General features: G+C 55.3%; 6 protein-coding genes across 6 annotated transcripts; 4 read left to right on the top strand and 2 right to left on the bottom strand.

The window, feature by feature from the left end:
• Positions 1 to 630: 630 nt before the first annotated feature.
• KVR01_003077 (uncharacterized protein) lies at positions 631 to 3,413 on the bottom strand (the record flags this gene model as incomplete). Its single annotated transcript, XM_044787046.1, has 3 exons — positions 2,914 to 3,413; positions 2,748 to 2,849; positions 631 to 2,698 (listed from the first exon to the last, which is right to left on the bottom strand). Exons 1-3 carry the CDS (start codon positions 3,087 to 3,089, stop codon positions 631 to 633), a joined length of 2,346 nt encoding a protein of 781 aa, XP_044648092.1. The 5' UTR covers positions 3,090 to 3,413.
• Positions 3,414 to 8,085: 4,672 nt separating this feature from the next.
• KVR01_003683 (uncharacterized protein) lies at positions 8,086 to 10,668 on the bottom strand. The gene is made up of 5 exons (XM_044787387.1): positions 10,303 to 10,668; positions 10,071 to 10,240; positions 9,427 to 9,996; positions 9,054 to 9,363; positions 8,086 to 8,960 (listed from the first exon to the last, which is right to left on the bottom strand). The coding sequence occupies exons 1-5, from the start codon at positions 10,517 to 10,519 to the stop codon at positions 8,611 to 8,613; spliced, it is 1,617 nt and encodes a 538-aa protein (XP_044648698.1). The 5' UTR covers positions 10,520 to 10,668; the 3' UTR covers positions 8,086 to 8,610.
• A 210-nt stretch (positions 10,669 to 10,878) lies between these two features.
• KVR01_003185 (uncharacterized protein) lies at positions 10,879 to 12,773 on the top strand. The gene is made up of 5 exons (XM_044784062.1): positions 10,879 to 11,151; positions 11,214 to 11,450; positions 11,518 to 11,639; positions 11,693 to 12,361; positions 12,414 to 12,773. Exons 1-5 carry the CDS (start codon positions 11,075 to 11,077, stop codon positions 12,491 to 12,493), a joined length of 1,185 nt encoding a protein of 394 aa, XP_044648200.1. The 5' UTR covers positions 10,879 to 11,074; the 3' UTR covers positions 12,494 to 12,773.
• Positions 12,774 to 12,870: 97 nt separating this feature from the next.
• On the top strand, positions 12,871 to 14,151 carry KVR01_002751 (uncharacterized protein; the record flags this gene model as incomplete). Its single annotated transcript, XM_044787646.1, has 1 exon — positions 12,871 to 14,151. One exon carries the CDS (start codon positions 12,871 to 12,873, stop codon positions 14,149 to 14,151), a length of 1,281 nt encoding a protein of 426 aa, XP_044647766.1.
• Positions 14,152 to 14,598: 447 nt separating this feature from the next.
• Positions 14,599 to 16,344, top strand: KVR01_002852 (uncharacterized protein). The gene is made up of 3 exons (XM_044786620.1): positions 14,599 to 14,834; positions 14,907 to 15,870; positions 15,935 to 16,344. The coding sequence occupies exons 1-3, from the start codon at positions 14,643 to 14,645 to the stop codon at positions 15,955 to 15,957; spliced, it is 1,179 nt and encodes a 392-aa protein (XP_044647867.1). The 5' UTR covers positions 14,599 to 14,642; the 3' UTR covers positions 15,958 to 16,344.
• Positions 16,345 to 16,792: 448 nt separating this feature from the next.
• Positions 16,793 to 17,683, top strand: KVR01_002178 (uncharacterized protein; the record flags this gene model as incomplete). The annotated part of the gene is made up of 1 exon (XM_044783289.1): positions 16,793 to 17,683. One exon carries the CDS (start codon positions 16,793 to 16,795, stop codon positions 17,681 to 17,683), a length of 891 nt encoding a protein of 296 aa, XP_044647193.1.
• Positions 17,684 to 17,757: the final 74 nt, after the last annotated feature.

Here is a 17,757-nt window from a genome sequence, read left to right as displayed (position 1 = left end):
GGTCTTGATTTGTGAGACCTGAGGACTTGATAGTATTCAATGGCCTGACTATTCATCAAACTGCTTCCTATCGGTTTCCAGACATTCCCCGTGGGGACCCACTCCCTTCCTTGTGAAGTAACTGTACTGATGTACTGCCTGGCCGGCTCACTGCATCTCGGCCATGGACTTCGGTCCCATCCTGAACACCAGACCCCATTCCCCCCCCCCCCGTAACCCATACAAATCGTAGCCAATCCAAAGGCGTTTCTCAGCCATGTCTCTCGGACTTGTGTCCCCCCTGGTGTATTGAAAGACACAATTCGCCTCCATGGACTTTTTTTTGGTGGTATGTCGTCATCAACATCGTAAGGAAATTTACATGCAAGCAAGCAAGCAAGCAGGTAAGCGAGCAAGCCGGCTCGGGAAATGTGGAAGAAAAAAAGAAGGAAAAGGGTATGTACACAAAATGATGAGGCCGTGCTCAAACGGAGTAAGAGAGAGAAGAAGAAAGAAGGACCAGAGGCTGCATGCAACCCGCAACCCCCGCTAGCGCATGGCAGAGTATCAGCCGGAAAACGGAAAATGTAACCGTGGTATGGGGCTGCACCGGCGATACCACCCCGGCCGTGCCATGGAAGAATCCAAGGCTCAGTGCACAAAGGGATAGCCGCCGTCCAGCGAGCCGGGGTGGTGGTGTCCGCCAGCCCCCGTGAGCATGCTGTAGTCGATGGGCTGCTGTTGTGGGGCGCCCAGGCCCATCCCGCCATCGTGAACGGTCGAGTACGGGTCGAGGCTCATGTCGTCGGCTTGGCCCCAGTACATGCCCTCGTGGTCCATGAGCATGCCGTGCTGGTCAAGCATGTCCATGATGGGGATGCCGTCCGGCCCCAGACCGATGGGCGACATGTGCAGCTCAGAGCCGGGGGAGCCGGCCAGCAGCGCCGTCATGTCCGTGTTGATGGCCAGGCTGTGCAGCGAGCCCGGTGTCAAGGGCGCCGCCGCAGCGGCCTCGGACCGTGTGTGTGCGATGGTGCGGCTGGCCTCGTACATGCGCCAGACGACCTCGCGGCTGCGTCGTGCCGTCAGTGACCAGTCCTCCATGGCGTCAAGCAGCTCGATGACCGTCTCGATTTGCTTGTTCCACTCGGGCACGCGCGGGCTGTTCCACTGCCAGAACACGGACACGAGGGGCACCATGGCCGCCTGGTAGAGGAACCATGCCGCGTTCCATCCCTGCATCTGGTTGCGCGTCCACTCCCGCGCAATGTCGTCGATGGTATGCTTGGCGAGCTCCCGGCATGTCTCGACCGCCGCGATGTCCACGTCGGTCGCCTCCTGCGCATTGGCGCTGGCGAGGCTGAGGAGCACCGGGCGGTGGAGGAGCATGCGGAGATTCTGGTATCGCCACTTCATGATGCAGCGGGCAATGTAGAGCGGCTCGGCACAGGGGTCAGTGGTCCGTAGGAGCCACGGTAGGCTGCTGTACCAGTTGACCAACTGGCCGTCGAGGCTGTGGCGGTCCTCGGTTGAGACTAGGGGTGCCACGGCCAGCGTGTCCTGGATGGCGGTGGCAATCTTGCAGAACTTGATGTTCTCGATCAGTGGCAGGATGCCTGCGTGCTGTGAAGAGTCACGGCAAGAGTTGATGCCAAACTCGGGGGCGCGGATGTTGATTGCTGATCCCCAACGTCCGAACGAAGGCCGTCCCATTGTCGTGGTCGCCCATGTGTCCAAGCAGAACAGGCTCCACCATGTGCGTCTCCGGGTCTCTGCGGCCGACACGTCGCTGGTGCTCTGGGCCAGGCTCTCTCTGTGGAGGCCAAGAGCGCTTGCCATCCGGATGGTGCCTCCGAGAACAGCATTGGCCATGTTTGGCCTGTTGATGTAGTGCAGGTAGTAGCCACCAATCAAGGCAAGTGCCTGCACAGTTTCGATGTGGCTGCTGCCGAAAGCGTCCAGTGGTAGGAACTCCATTGCCCGGTTGTAGTAGTTGACATGGTTGTAGTCATCCGACTTCATCGCTACGATGCTTCCCATGGCGAAAACCATGTTGACAAGAGCCAACCAGGGTACGTCGAATCGCTGGCCCTCCAGATAGTCGGCCCGGAAGGATGTCTCGTCAAGCATTGGGATGAATACATGGATTCTCTTGAAGTAGGCGTCGATCAGGGTCTGGCCTTTCCATGACCATGGGATTCTTTGTGGGTCCTTGGGCGTGGATGACTTGGTTCGAGCTGCAGGGAAGCTGTGTGGGATCTCGGAGGTATTGAGGGGTGCGGCTAGAGCATTCCGAAGTTGAGGCTGGACCTTGAGCATGACCATCAACGCAGCCTTGATGGATGAGGCGCCCAGGTATGAGGTTTGCCGGTCAACGGAGAGGGAGAGTGCGTTGACGTCGTCCGCTTCCACTGGGATCGGCTCCCTACCTCTGCGCTCCTCATCCCACTCGGCGTCTCGGCCGGGCAGCTGCTCCAGCGTGGACAGGCTTTCGCCCGAGGTGGAACATATTGGTGAATCGAGCTCGCCGTTCAGGGTTGGTGATGTGAGGGGTGGCGATGGAAGCCCGTGGAGGGATGTGTCAACGAAAGGGCGATCGAGAAGCTCCAGTAGCTCGTGCCGCGAGAGTGGCAGGAGAGATTGGACATCATGGCTGGGATACAACCGGTTCAGGATCGACCGGCACTCCTCTAACGACTGAGAAAGTGCCTCAAGGGTTCTGTGCAAGTTAGGACCTGTCCCTGTTGGAGCTGCCGACGAGTACTTACTTGCGTGATGGAATCACGCGTTGGCGATGCTTGTCGTAGAAGCAACGCTTAGGGGCACGGCTGGACAGACATTGGCCACAAGGTTGTTGGCCATCGCATCGACTGGCAGAGAAGGGTCAGTTTGGGAGGGCCGGGGATATCACAGTCCGAGAGTCCTGCAACTGACATCTTACGGCGCTTGCACTCGGCACACGCGTGGGGCGTTGTGATCCTCTTTGCCGCGGAGGCACTGCTGGATTTTGGGTTCTCTGGTTGCTGTTCTGAAGCTGGTTTCCGAGGGGTGACTCCCTGGAACGTGTGAAACATGCCACCTTGGGCGGATGTAGTAGTAGCCGGCGCCATGGTGAATCAGTGAGAGATGGGTATGGGGATAGGTTGGTTGTGTGGTTATTTGGTCCTGGCGTTGTGCCGTAGAAGCATGTACAGTCGTGGACGGGACAAAGTGGTATATACAAAGAGCAAATGGAAATATGAAGCTGATCTAAAGCTTGGCCATCACAGAGACAAGACCGTCGAGGACTTCATCTGTTCCCAGATCGCCCCAGCCGAGGGAGAGGCGGGATGGGGGCAAATAGTTATATATCGACATACTACAAAGTAGCGCGGCAGTGTTTGGTGGGCAAGGGTGAATAAATTGGACTGTGGGGATGGGACCTTGAGTGACGGATCGCCAGGGAGTGCAGGACTGCGGAGTAACTTGGGGGACCCAGGTCGACAGGGGTCGAGAAGGGGGAACAATACTTGTCCACAGCGTGGCAGCCGTGATGTTGTACCGAGGCCAGTGAGAGGTGGAACTTGGCAAGGGACCTGGTGTGGAAGAGGTACTATGTAGCGACAACCCTAGTCTCCGCCCAAAAAAAGGTGGAGGGGGGCCCGTGTGGATGTATCGATGTATCGTTGTATTGTTGTACCTCAGTTAGCTCTGAAAGGGGGGACGAGGAGGACTTTAGAGGATTGAGGGCGAAGGGGACTGGTCAATGCCGAGTGCCCCATGCTCGGTCGAGGCCACGCCAGAGGCAGAGACAGAAAAAGGAAGACTACCTGAGTATGGCACTTGACTGGCCAGAAAACGTCTGGAATATACAAGTTCCCGTGCCAGACCGCTTAAATGGGGCATCGGGCCCAAAGTAAAACCCAGCAGCCCAGCAAGCAGATGGCCAGCCCCCCGGTGGCCAATCTTGGGTGAAGCTGAGTGAAATGCAAGTAGGATTCTCAAGGTGGAGGAAAACAGGCGGGTGAGGCCCTGGCAGCCTGGTCCTGTAATGACAGCGCGGGAAAAATCAGCAGAGGCAGGGGGCCACCTTGACGGGTGCACGGCTTTCTCCAGCTCAAGCCTCGAGCATCTCAGGAGACAACTCGTACTGTCTGGGTGGACGACGGATGCGGAGTGCACAGTAGTAGCGCTGGTATACCGGCTGCCGTACTCGGTCCTCCGTGCTGCGAGTCTGTGACTGTCAGTCCCAAGGTGACCTTGCAGCCCTGGCAGCCCTGGCTGGCTTCGAGCCGGGCTGTGACCCCAGACAGAGAAAGACGTTGCGATATACCTTCGGCTGCAGTGATGCTGCGCCGTCAGCATCGTGGGTGGCACGCAGGTCGGCTGACTGCTGGACGAGCATGGGTCGGCTTCGGCAGGAAAGTAGTGAGGGGCAGCTGGGGGACGGAAAGGAACAAGCCCCGTAGCAGACAGACAAAAAAAGGAGGGACAAGAGTACGGAGTACCGCAAATCAGGAACAGGCAAGGATCGTGGGGATGTGGCGCGACAAGGGCCAGGGCGTGAGCAAGGATGGGATGATGCAGAGCAGGGAAGCAACCTTAACAAACTCTAATCAACGTGTGAGCATGGCCGCATGGGTGCCTGTGCAGGCTGGCAGGCTGGCAGGCCGTGGTGAACTGGCGACTGGCTTCGAGTCCTCGACCTGTCGCAGCGCCAGAGCGCCACTCACACAGCTGCACTGCGGGTGCCGTGTGGGCCGGCAGGACGCCGTGCCTGAGTCACAGGACACGGCCGTGTTCCCGAAAGCCTGAACTGACTGACTTTAGGACATGTTGAATAGCACAGCAGGGCGAACGGACAGGCAGGCAGGCCCATGACGGCAGATCGCCAACCCCCATCGATCTCTGCTGGACGCCAACGCGTGCTGTGTAACTCAGACACGCTGCCAGGCTGCTCAAAATCGCTGGAACCGACTTTGTGGGGAAGCCGCCTGGCCGCATGGCCTGCGGTGCCGTGGATATATGATGGGGAATAATGTGGAGGATCGAATGTTCTGGGCCAATCAGTGGGACTGCTGGCCATGGGAATCTGGAGAGGCTGCCGTCGCACGGCGCCACCAGCCTGCCATCCTGCCATCCTGCCATCCTGCCAGCCTGCCCAGGTGTGCGCTTCCGGTTTGACCATACATAGTACACTTCAAGAGTGGCAGTGGCACGCCGTCGTTCGTGGCCAGCATCGGTTAATTGACAGCTCGATATTGCCTGGCACTCCGTCTGCCCCTGCTTGCCCTGGCAACACGCCCATCACTGCCCGAAGTGGTGTTCGCACCAAGCCCTTTTCTGGGACCTAATCGCTAGCACCCCGAGCCACCGCACCGCTTCCAAGCGGCTCCAGCTGCTCGACTGCTCGACTGCTCGACTGCTCGACTGCTCGACTGGGCGATGAGTGCGTGCGTACCGAGTGCTGTTGGCTGGCCATGACGGCCTCCTCCTCAGCCCTGATGCAGGAATCTCGGCCCTGCGCGTCTTTGTCCCATGATGTGAGGCCTAATTCGGAGTACTGTGTATGTAGACACCTTCGCCCTTAGCGCCAGCAAGCTCGAGTCAGCGTGATGGATCCCGCGAGATGGCGCCCGAGCCACGATGCTCTCACTGACGCAACGGCTGTGGTTCGGCCCAATCCCGACCAGCCCAAACCCCGACTCGACCTCGCCTCTCGCGCCCGCCCCCCTTCTTGGGATAGCGTCAGGCTCACGTTTGCCTCTTTGGGGGCCCTTCTCGCCGGCCTGTTCTGCCTGTTGAGGTAGCATCTTGGGCGCAGTCGGTGTGGGTGAGCGGCTCTCCTCGACGCGGTCCACTCACCATGCACGCCTGGGGATGGCGGGTGGAGGCACGGGGAAAGCTGCACAACAAAAGCTTTCCACCGCCGCCGACCACGGCGCATTTCTTGTGGGCTCAGTCGCTCTGTCGCTCAGTCGTCAGCTCAGTCGCCAGCCATTGCGGACGTGGTGGCCTGCGTCGGGCGAGGATTGGTCTGGACCATTATTACTAGTGTCGCCCTCTCGTCGTCCCTGGAACGGCGTCGCGATCGACCGCTCACCCCGCAAAATACCCCAGGAATGGAAATACCTGGTGACGCGCAGCAAGTGCTGACAGGCTCTAAAAATCCCTCCGCCCAGGGCCCAGGTGTGTACCCCGGACTCGACGAAGCACCGCCAGGGCGGCGGGTGCGTGTGGTGTTCTTCGGCGCCAGAGGGAGGATTTCCGCCTGCCGCTGCTCGCGTCCTTCCCGTCCCCTTCCGGCGCCTCGGTCCCCACATCCCATCGTGGTACAACTTTGTCTCACGAGGTCAACTGCATGCATGAGACGATGGCGGTTGAAAGGCGGTAGCGGCTTGGCGTCCCGGTACTGGATGAGTAAGGAAGCGGCCGGATGTGCGATCCTGCCAGTGACCATTTGGCGGCCCTGGTGGCCCTGGTGGCCCTGGTGGGCTGGTGGTCTGGTGGGGGTGTAACATGTTGTGGCTCTTGTCAGTGAACTCTGATGTATGGTCCCCAGGTAGGTACCCAGGTACCCAGGTACTCTCGGTGACACTTGACGGAGGCGTTGAGCCGGCCAGCCAGTCACCGCTGCAGTTGGCCTTCCCCACATGTTGCACACGCATTTTGTGCATGGTATTCTGTACTATGTGTGTAGGGCGAATTGGGGGCAGCATGCATGTGCTATGGACTTTTAGGCAAGCGAGCCCGTTTGCATATGATCATCAAAGATGTGCAGGTCAGATGTTAGAAATCGGATGGCCAGGGTTGTCTGTCTCTCTGCCGATTTTTGTCCACCCAATCATTCGCGACGGCGCGGGTAATTGCTGGAAATTCAAGTCTACTGGCCATCTGAAACACCGTGGGCATATGCCCCTGCCTCTGTTTTCGCTGCCCGTTAATGGGGAGACCCGGTGCGGTGCGGTGCCGCGCAAAATACCAGCGACCCGACTTGCCTTCATAATACTACTAATTGGCATGTTCCTGCACTTGTTACCGCCCACTCTGGCTCCTTCGGTATGCAGACGAGCGGGTATTCTCGCTGTGGGACAGTCAAGAACCCAGACGGGATTTCCCAAAAGCGGTAATCCTTACCCCTGGCAGTGCAGAAGAGCGTTCCGTACAATGGCGCCGAGGCAGGCAAGCAGGCCAATGGGCGCCAACGCCCGCTGATCATATACCTCGCCTGCCTTGGGGCATTTGTGCGAGTGTACCGAACCAGTGGGCATGGTAACGGCATCCAGGCCCGGCCTTGTGTCCCAAGTGCAGTATTGTCCAAAATTTGTTGTCCACATGACGGGTAGCCATCTTGTCTTCTCGCCAGCCCGCTGCCTCTCGATTAAGCGAGGCTCTACATCATCGTCTGTAGTGCAACACGATGGAATGTCGCATCCAGCACTTCCTGATGACGCCCTCTCCCAGCCCGCCTTCATCACACGAGGCGGTTGCCCAGCGTTATCACATTACATTTTGCAGCAGTCGCTTCAGTAGACTGGAACTTGCCGGCTACCGAGCCGTCAGATTTTTGACTTTGAAGCCCAAGCGAGCTGCGGCACGGGAAGTCCATGTTGGCGCAAAGACAGCTGTCAGTCTCTTGTAAGTTGTGCTTCTGACCGGGGGCTGTGCTGGTGTCGCCCAATAAGATCTTTTTAGAATGCCGTGTCGAAACCGACCGCAATCTCGACTTTCATGCTCCTATGAGAACAGCTCACATGCCTGGGATGCTTGTACTGTGTAAATTCCAACCATGTTTCCCTGAGCTTCTCGGCAGCTTAGGTCCACTCACACTTGTCAGCAATTTGTGTTTCGCGAGCATGGTTCCGCTTGTTCTGGCTGGGGGCAAGGGACGATCCAGGTACCGAGAACTCCCCAACCCGGACTTCTTGGACTATAGGAAATCGTAAGTCACTTTCTGTACGGCACCAGCCAGGAAATCGAGGATGACTTGAAGGGAACATGCGTACATGGCTCAATTTGACACTCTTGGCAGTGTGTTATCGACTCGAAAGAGCTCGGCGATGCCAGTTGTTACGCATTTCCATTCCAGCAGAAGACACAGTGGCTGCGCGAGTTTTGCCGAGGAATTGCCTTTCAAGTTACTTCACCATCGCAGGAAATGGCAGGGCATTCTGGTAAGTGGTAGGTGGTAGCTGGTAGTGAACGCTTTGATTCTTTGATCCCCAGGCACATACGGGCGGAGTTCGTCGCAATGACGCCCTTCCCGGCCAAAAGCCATTCCAGGGTTGCACTGGCTTTGCTAGCAATCTAGGACTTGCGGCCCGATAAGTTCGCCATCTATTTCTATAAGCCTGCCCTGGTTAGGAGGCCGCGGTCCGGATGACGCGAGATTGAGCCAACATCTCTGGCCAAGAGATCAATCCGGTTTTGGATTGTTCGTGCCCGCTTGCTGTCTTAATGGGGCCGCGTCAGGTCCATACACCCTTCTCCAAGCGCCCATCGGCTGTTCGCGTCTCTCATTGGCAAGACCAGAGTCATCCCGCCCCAGAAATATAAGCCGGGAAATATCTGGACGGTGCTTCCATCCTGGGCTGACACAGACCTGGAAGACTGTTTGCAGAAGCCGATGCAAGCCATCATCGTCCCGCTCGTTCAGACACGAAGAACCTGGCATCTGCTACTGATTCCGTCAAAGATGCACGTATTATCCACCGGTATGTACTGCTTCGTGATGATCTTGATGACCTCTTGAGCCACCATCCCACCTGTGAGAGCGGATGTATTGTGCAGCTCTCCGCCGCCAGCACGAGCCACTTCTCTGGAAATCTTGACGAGTCGTTCGTTTTGGGCAGCTTCTGGGACAGTGTCTTCAATGTTCTTCAATATCTCTTCGGGTGATGCTTGACCATTGTGCGATGTCGCACGAAGTGCCAAGTATATCGGGATCAAGGACAGAGGCATCATCATGGCCTCCATGTTCACGTCGTTTTCCAGTTCCTCCTCTGCAGTCATTGATTAGTACACATGCCCCCCGCCCTAGCCTTTCACCCGGCATGGGGCCACGCGGTTAGTCCAGGAAGTGAGTCAGTGCTTACTGGCAACTTTGGCAAGGCGATCAGCGCCAGTGGCTCCGGAATTAACGAGTTTGACGAAGGCTGCATTCTTGCAGAAGAGTTCAACCTCTCCAGGATCAACATCTTCGCCACCTGGACCCTGCCTGACTGTGCCCAATACCTCAGCCACGTCTTGCCGAGCCTTGGCCTTGTAAATGTTCTGGAGTTGAATGTAAACCTTGGACTGCGCCTTCATGTCCGGTACATTCCCCGGCAGTGGCAAACAGTTGTGTGTCTTGTAGAATTGCCTCACTGCGTCGGCGATGACCCAGAAGCTCGACCTTTCCTCGATCTGAAGCAGCCCACATTAGCGTCGCTGGCTATTGAATGTATCGATACTGCCAACGCAACATACTGGTTGAGTGTCAATGTAGTCGAACACCTCCTTCAGGCTCGATGGGAGACTAGAGGGCACTACCGTCTTCACGACCGCCGCCACCGCCTCGTCGAAGTTTTCCTCGCCACCCTCCGGGTTGTCCCTCCTTGCTCCTGCCGCAACCATTTTTCGGAATTCGGTCTTTTCGGCGTAGTTCTTTGGATACTCCCCGTGCGTGGCCTGCCATTTTCCTAGGTAGTGCAGCAGGATGACCACATATGGTATATGGCCATGCTCATGGTTGTCCATGGATTCCATATCCTCCGTCATCTGAATAGCGAATTCGCGCAACTCAGGCCATGGGGAGAGCAGACGTAGATCGGTGGTGGCGGCCTCGTCCGGATGAGTATCGACGATGGGGAAAGTGCCAGGGAGGCTTGCGCGAAAGTACGAGTACAAACCTGCCGAATGAATGGCAATCAGTGGGGTGAGATGCTTGCTTCCGTATGTTTGCAGTATTGACAAGTGGGCTGGATCGATTGGCAAGGTGTACATGATCATGGTGAAAGTAGGCGACGCTGAGAGTATCTTTTCCAGGTCCAACGGGTCCTGGTGCAAGCCATCAGCCAAGTCCAAGTTGAACAGAATCTCGCTTGGTCGAGGGGGTCACTGAGCCCACGTACTTGGTTCTTTGGAAACCACTCCCCGTGAACCTCTGGGTTCAGCTCAAGAAGGAGCTCCGTGCATGACTGGGCTCTCGACTTGCCCAGAGAATTCTCATCCAAGAAGAAGTTGACGCCAAGATCAGCCTCTTGCACCGTGGAATCGTCAATAATTGCGAACCGGCCAATGCCTAGGCGGTTGCAAATGTGTCAGCGTGGATTGAAGAATTGGATGTCAAGGGCACGACTTTACCCGGCAGGATCAGGTTTTTGAGGGCCTCAACACCGACAGCTCCAGAGCCTGTGTTGAAAAGCAGGATGTTTGCAGACTCCAGAGCAGCCTGTCCACTTGCCGCCCATAGACGGAGCTGGCGGTCATATTTCTTCTCCTTCTCAGAAGGCACATGTCCTTCAAGGACCGGTGGCGTTTGGGTGGCCACGGTTTCCGCCATCTGGAGAGCAATTGTCATCAGCAACCTCCTTCTGCAACAGGATCTTGTTCAAGAAAGAAGAGGACAGAAGAGGACCGATAAAAACCGACTTTCTGATATTTTTTCAGCCGATTTGCTTGCCTCAACCCAACAACGCGCCTGCATCAAAGGCGTTTGCTGCCTCAGACTGTCTTGGAATGAAGTCAACATAAGCTCGAGTGAGGTAAGCCAGGCTAAGCTTCAGCCACTGCAAGAGGGGCAAAGAGGCCCCCATGTGGGGAAGCCGCCAGGCACAGAGCAACAGCAGAGGCATTGAGGTACCCACACCGCCAGACTTGGGTGCAATGAGACAAGGGACGTCCACCAACCGGCACTGACGGACCAACAGCTGCATCCCTGCAGAATGGGAAGTCACGAACGTCTCAGTATGAGAAGATGCATCTACGGCTCGTGGGTTCTGGTCTCTGAAATAACAAGCCCGACTTTTTTATTCCCGTCTCCAAATATGAGAACCCATAACTGTGCGCTGTCGAGTCACGATTGTCTACGAGCATTTGGATAATCAAGCCAGGGGGCTCTGTACAGACAACAGGCATGGAGCACGCGCTCAGGTGCAACGACATCAAATGTCGCGTGGAACTGCGCGACAGGGCCTTGGTCACGACCTGCAGGTAGTTAACTCCCTCTACGTCGGATGGGTGGCTCACGGTTACTGATCCGAGAAATCCAACAGTCATATTTTCTGTGTTGACTGTGTCAGCCGCTCCGGTTTCAACGGGATTGCCCCTGAACACCGAAGGTGTCCAGCATGTCAGACTCAGCTTCCGAGACCCGACGACGCCATGATCACCAACCTCAACCCAAGCGAGGACTACAAGACCAGTGTCCTCAGCGGCCTGAGCCCAGAGGCCATCATGGAATGTGCGGGCCGTGCATTGAGCTTCTGGTCTTACCAGATGACGCAGGATCTGTTCGTCCCCCTGCCGCTTACACAGATACACATGACGCCCGCGGGTCCTAATAAGGCTATGTGCAAGGACTTGGGAGGCCCATCGTTGTAAAGTCCTCACTAGCCGATATTCTGAGCTGAGCACTACTCTCGACAACATCATCGGTGATGCGAATGCCCAGCTCACAGCCCTTCAGAATAAGGTGGCCAGTAAGTCTTGGCCACAGGAGTTCTTGATCGATTAAGCAGCTAACCATCATGAGGCATGAACATTGACCACGACAACCTCCGCAGGAAAAATGAGGAATTGGTGCAGGCATACAAGGAGAAAAACCGAAAGCTGCTGCAGACGCAAGAGCTATACGACAAGCTCAAACGCAAGGCCATGCTCGGCCACATACAGGATGCTGCCTCTGACGCAGTTGACACTACTCTTCAGGGAGCCTCCTCTTACGCAGCCCAGCAGGCAGATCACGGAGTCTACGAACATCAGATCGGAACACCACTGCGTTCAGCACAGTACGGCGAAAGATCGGACCGCCCCGGATCCTTGCCCGTGCAACCCCAGATGATGCCGCCCGATCCTCGAGCTGGAACTTGGGCCGCACCAGTGTTCCCACAAGGCAAGTTACGAAAACAATTCCCAAGCCCTCGAGATCCTAATGATTGTGCAGCGGGTGCACCAATGACACCTATGAAACATCGACAACCACCGGGTGTTGAAAGACTTGGCCTGTCAGCAGTGCCCGGAATGATGTCGGGCACTCCAGTACCCCTTCATGGGTCGGGACGTGCGAGGCAACCTTTGCGTGAGCTGCAGCACAACCCACGAGCAAACACAGAAAGTTTTACAGGAGTAGGGCTGAGCTCTCATCTGAAAACGAGCCAGGGACTTGTGGGATCACTTGCTGCTGCTACGCGGCCACCACGAGGTGAGCGCTTGCCTTTGCAAATCGTGTGCATGCACACTGACGAGTTGTCCAGTTGCACAAAGACCCGGAGTACCGGCTTTCGGGGCGACGGCGCCCCAAGGAAACGGCTCTGAGTTCCGCCATGCTGTTTGAATAGGACGGCTAGTGACTTGAGCTGCCGCGTCATGGAATTTCTCACGCTTGTCGCCGGTACAATGCGATTGTTACGGTCCTTGGCTTGTTTTGTCTGTGCCTCTTTCAGCGTCTTTAACTAATAAAGAACCTGGCTCGACTCCTTGTCTTCTGAATGTGTTCTCCTCAAGGTCCGAGCCGCTATTGCCACTATCACGGCACAATGGATTGTGCGATTCCCAATAAGAATTATTTATATCTACGAATAGGCTCTTTGTAAGTCTTCAGCACCTGCTTTATGGGGGTCACCAGCTTGACTTTTAAACCTCCACGAACCCCTTTCCTGGTAATCGGTTCCCCAACACAACGCCAACCACCAACAATCAGCAACCGAGGAGATGATGCCCTTCAAGGACCGCATGCAGAAACGCACTGGCAGCTCCGTTGGAAATATGGATTCAACGGTAGCTAGATGGCCAGCTGTAGGCATGCGTCCCCACAACATAAGCTTCCCCATCGTGCTCGCGCATGTATACAAGCTGCTCAGCCCTCTTCCACCCAAGTTGAAGAGGAAGCGTGCAGTCTCAAACCTGCGGTCACGTTCAATGGATAAGGATGGGGAGGCGAAGAGAATCTCTGCACCTGAAGCAGTGAGTGATGCTCAGGGCCCATCTCCTCGCCCGTTGTTGACAGTCCCAGCCAATATCGGCAGACGAGGGCCTTTCCCTTCGGGCGTCCCAGACCCTCTGCGCTCCAACCCTCCGGTCCTTGTCCGGAAGCCGAAGAGGTCCAAGTCCCGCAAGAGACGTGGTACAGTTTTTACCAGAGAAGAAAAGAAGTTTCTAGAGATGGCACTGCCCGCAATAATGGAGGAAGCAGACATCGAACGCCTTATCTACGAGTTGGAAGCACCGACCCAGGCAGGACTGTCTAATATTTCGGGGGTTTACGAACTTGAAGGAACGCCAAACCCAGACAGTCTGTCTAGCGGATCGGTCTATGAGCTTGAGGCGACGGTAAGTCAGGCAAACCTCAATGAACTCGAAGCATGCAGTGAGTGGGTTTACGAACTCGAGGGGACGGTGAGCCAGGACAGCTTGAGTGACATCGGCATGTCCAGTGGTTCTTTGTACGAACTTGAGGCGACGACAAGTGGGTCCGATTCGAGTGAGATCAGTCTACCCTCTGTCGTTTTCTCAGATTTCGAACCTCTCATCGAGTCTAACCGTCGGCTTGCAGAGGAGAATCGGCACATGAGCGTGTTTATCCAGGAAATCGTGACAAAGGAGATCATCATTAAAGAAGAGCTAGCTCGCGCCACAAACGAGCGCAAGGCATCGGAGGCGGCCTTGAACTTGCTCTGGAATTTGGTAAAAGCGAATTTCGATGGGAGCGAAGACGTGGCTACGCCAGCACAGATTACTCGGTTCTTATCAACTAAGGAGTTCATCGACAAGCCCCGCCAAATAAGTGTAAATAGCAACAAGAAGACTATGAATAGCAACAACAACAAGGTCAAGAGTATCACTAACCATAGCACAAGCCAGAGGCAGCATAGGAGCATACTGCTAAAAAGCGACTCGGAGGACGAAGCGAGCGACACATCTTTGTTCGACGACAAGAAGCAGGTGGTAGAGGATGTCAAGACGATCGGAATGGTGCAAAGTTCAGAGGGTTGAAAGTAGCGCTCGGTCCTCGACCCAAGTAACAAGCGAGGATGATCATTCTTTTGAGTCTCTTTTGTTTCTTGGTGGTCTTTTATCACAGGTCGGTCTGGCAGGGTTTGTATTTTCACTCGAGGATGCAGGTCACCTCAGAGAGTTTATATATAGATATATAGGTGTTCAGGTGGGGGACCGGTTTACGACTTGAAGATGAGACGGTAGAGATTTGTATGATAAGTATAGACTTCATGAATGAAATTATATTTATAATTATAAATTATGAGGGTGCGAAATCAGTGTGATGTGATTTGCAGCACACCTTAGCTGCTATGATAGTTCAACAGTAAGTACTACAGCGCTTGCCTAGGCGCAGCGGTAGTACCCGTGAATTACTGTAGTACCTGGCGGCTTGGCATCCACCCCCAGAAACCTTGGACTTCATTGCTTCATTGGCGTGGCTTACGCACCGCGCCACCGGGGGTGTTGTTGTTTCTTGACACCATTCAATGCGAAATTTAAGCAGGAAGCTACAAGATTTGGATGCTCACTTGAACCCCCCTTTATCGACGGTGCATGGCGCTATAAGCTATTACACGATGCAGCGGGCGGCAGCGGCACGTTTCGCATGGAAGCCCCTCTCGCAAGCACGCACACTCCACTTGGCGCCCCCTTTCCTTCTCGACGATTATATCCCTCGCGTATGACTGACTGCCCCTACCCTCTGATCCGAGGTGCTGGTGCTGGAGCTAATGCTATTCGACATCATGTAGTACATGACCTTGTCCTCTCGGGATGCTGCCCTGAAAAGGTCGAGTGCCTACGCCCACCTGCGCAATTGTAACCTTTGCCCGAGGCTCTGCGGCGTGAACCGCTATGAGAAGACCGGTGTCTGTCTGATCGGTACCGATGTCGTGGTCAATGTCATCGCGCCGCACTTTGGCGAGGAGCCATGCATCCAAGGCCACAACGGCTCGGGGTCCGTCTTCTTCTCCATGTGCAATCTCCGTTGTTCGTTTTGTCAGAACCATGACATTGCACACCAGAAGAACGGGTTCAGTCTCACACCCGAACAGCTGGGCGAGTGGTTCGTCAAGCTGCAAGAGGTCGGGTCCACTCACAACATCAACCTCATCACACCTGAGCATGTCGTGCCCCAGGTTGCGCTTGCCATCATGCACGCCAGAGACTTGGGCTTAACGCTGCCTATCATATACAATACATCTTCCTACGACTCACTCGCCTCGATAGAACTCCTTGATGGGTTGGTGGACATCTACCTACCGGACTTCAAGGTGTGGGAGCCAAGCACTTCCAAACGCCTGCTCAAAGCTCCGGACTACGCAGCGGCAGCAAGGGAGAGCATCAAGGCAATGCATGCCCAAGTAGGCGATCTATGCTTCACAGGTGACGGAATTGCCAAGAAGGGCTTGTTGGTGAGGCACCTTGTCATGCCCGGCCTAGAAGAAGAGAGCAGGAAGATTATGGAGTTCCTAGCCAAGGAAGTCTCGACAGATTGCTTCGTCAACATCATGGAGCAGTATCACCCAGATGCGCACGTCGGGAAACCACGGCGTAAAACGAGTGGTGAAAAGGATAAAGAAGCCCAAGGGGTCGCCAGTGACCAGGAAGAGGTGCGCTATTCTGACATAAATCGTGCCGTCACGAATGATGAGATCTCCTCGGTCAGGAAGTCCGCTGAAGCGGCTGGACTTTGGCGATTCTGTGACCCTCCAGGTAAGACCTACATGTTTTTCAGGCCCTAATGTCTTCAATACCGCTAACCTCAATTCACTTTCAGGGCATGACGGCTTCAACTTGTGAGCAGCACATCACCAGAGAACGAGCACTAGTCAGGCACACTATTACATTAACATGACCAAAACTCATCTTCTTAAGAGGAAAGCGAGAATGAGAAGACTACTATCGGGCTCCTGTAGCTTACTTACATTCCACCAAGTCATGTCGCAGGAGAGTTCCCAGCACGGCGGTTTGGTACGGGGATTTTACCTGAGAGCTCAGCCGGATGATAGGCGCTTTAGAGAGTTATACTCTAGGGCTGTACGAAGTTATCTTATCGCATGTGATCTGTAGGAGATTAGGCAGTGAACACGGAGCACGTTGTTCAACATGTGAGATACATTGGTTGGATACCCGTGCATAACTTTCAAGGCTTGTATACAAGCCGCAGGTTTATCTCGCTCGAAGAAACTCGACACTGCTCTGGCATATCCCTCGCCCTTTGCTCCTCAACTCCCCAAAGCTGCCGGGCACATGTGCACTGTCGGCACGCACAAGAATCTAGTCTTGTTTCAAGCAAGCCTCGATATTGGCGCTGGAGCCTTAAGGCTTCCTGACGCAATGTGGACTTGAATAAACGTAGCATATGTCAAATGGGCTTTTTTGGCGTCTTCGAGTCACAAAGACCAAAGCGGCAGCTTAGCTTTGGCCCGGGCGAGTATCAAGATATGATGAGGCACTAGTCTGGAAACAAACGTTGCCTTTGTCTCACGGCTGCCGGTCATTTGCCTCTTCATGAGGAGCCAGTGCTTACAAGAAAAAGAGGTATACCGGTGGTATTGGAAAACGGCTCATTCAGCCGGTACTTATGTAGAGAACTCGAGAACTCGAGAACTCAACACCTGCCAAAAGCCAATGCATGGCAAAATACATCCAAGCCGCAGCGACTATGTCTTTTCGAAAACCCTCAGCTGACCAGTACGAAGGGCTTGGGTACAATTCAAATTTCGGGGGCCTCGTGAAGCAGATGGAAGATCTCGCACTCCAGCCAGCCAGACCTAATCACATCCCCAGCCCCATCCTTTGCACAGAGCCGACACGCAACTTTCGCAGCATGAGCTTCGACAGCCAACCCCTAGTCGGGATGTCCAACGAACGCTCGTACCTTGTCGAAAACCTCCGGAGACAGCACGCGAGGGGCGAAAGGCTCTCACACGCCCTCAGCAATGTGGAAACACAACTCGGGTCGGCGCAGAGGAAGAGCGAGGCAAGGAAGCTCAGAAAAGAAGCTGGTCTGCTGAGAAGCAAGATTACTGAGGCCCGCAAGCAGGAGGAGCTGATCACCATGAGATTGAACGATCTGCAGAATGAAGACCTCAAATGCTTCTACCAGGCCCAACAGACCAATTTGTGTCCATACCCATACTCGCCGCTACAGCCCTGGGGCCAGGTCCAAATGCCTCCTTTAACGCCCCTGACACCAATATCACCTCTCACACCCTTGCCTGCAGGGCTCTTCTCTCCGGCGCCGGTGCCTCCGAGCCCGCTTGACTCTCCTTACTTCTTCAGCCCGACTTTCCCAGCAGTGGATCCATACGAGCAGGGACCGCAAATCGCAAGCCTGGACCAGATGATATCCGAAGCAGAGTATGGTAATGACGGCTCGTCGGTTGAGCTGCAAGACGTCAGGCGATATAGCCTGGTGGTGGAACCCGTCCGGCGGTGGTCGCTTGCTGACGCATATTCCCCCTCGCCAAAGGACAAGAGGATGAGCATGCCCGGACTGAAAACCATCTGGCGCTTTTCATGATTGGCGAGAAACGTGAATCTTGCAAGTGTATCGGCACCTAATACGAGCGTGTAGATGTCAAGGCCGACTGTAGT

This window comes from Diaporthe batatas (assembly GCF_019321695.1).
Source record: "Diaporthe batatas strain CRI 302-4 chromosome Unknown Contig00003, whole genome shotgun sequence".
NCBI classification, from domain to species: domain Eukaryota; kingdom Fungi; phylum Ascomycota; class Sordariomycetes; order Diaporthales; family Diaporthaceae; genus Diaporthe; species Diaporthe batatas.
The sequence above is the reverse complement of the archived record's forward strand: the minus strand, read 5'-3'. Positions and strand labels throughout refer to the sequence as shown.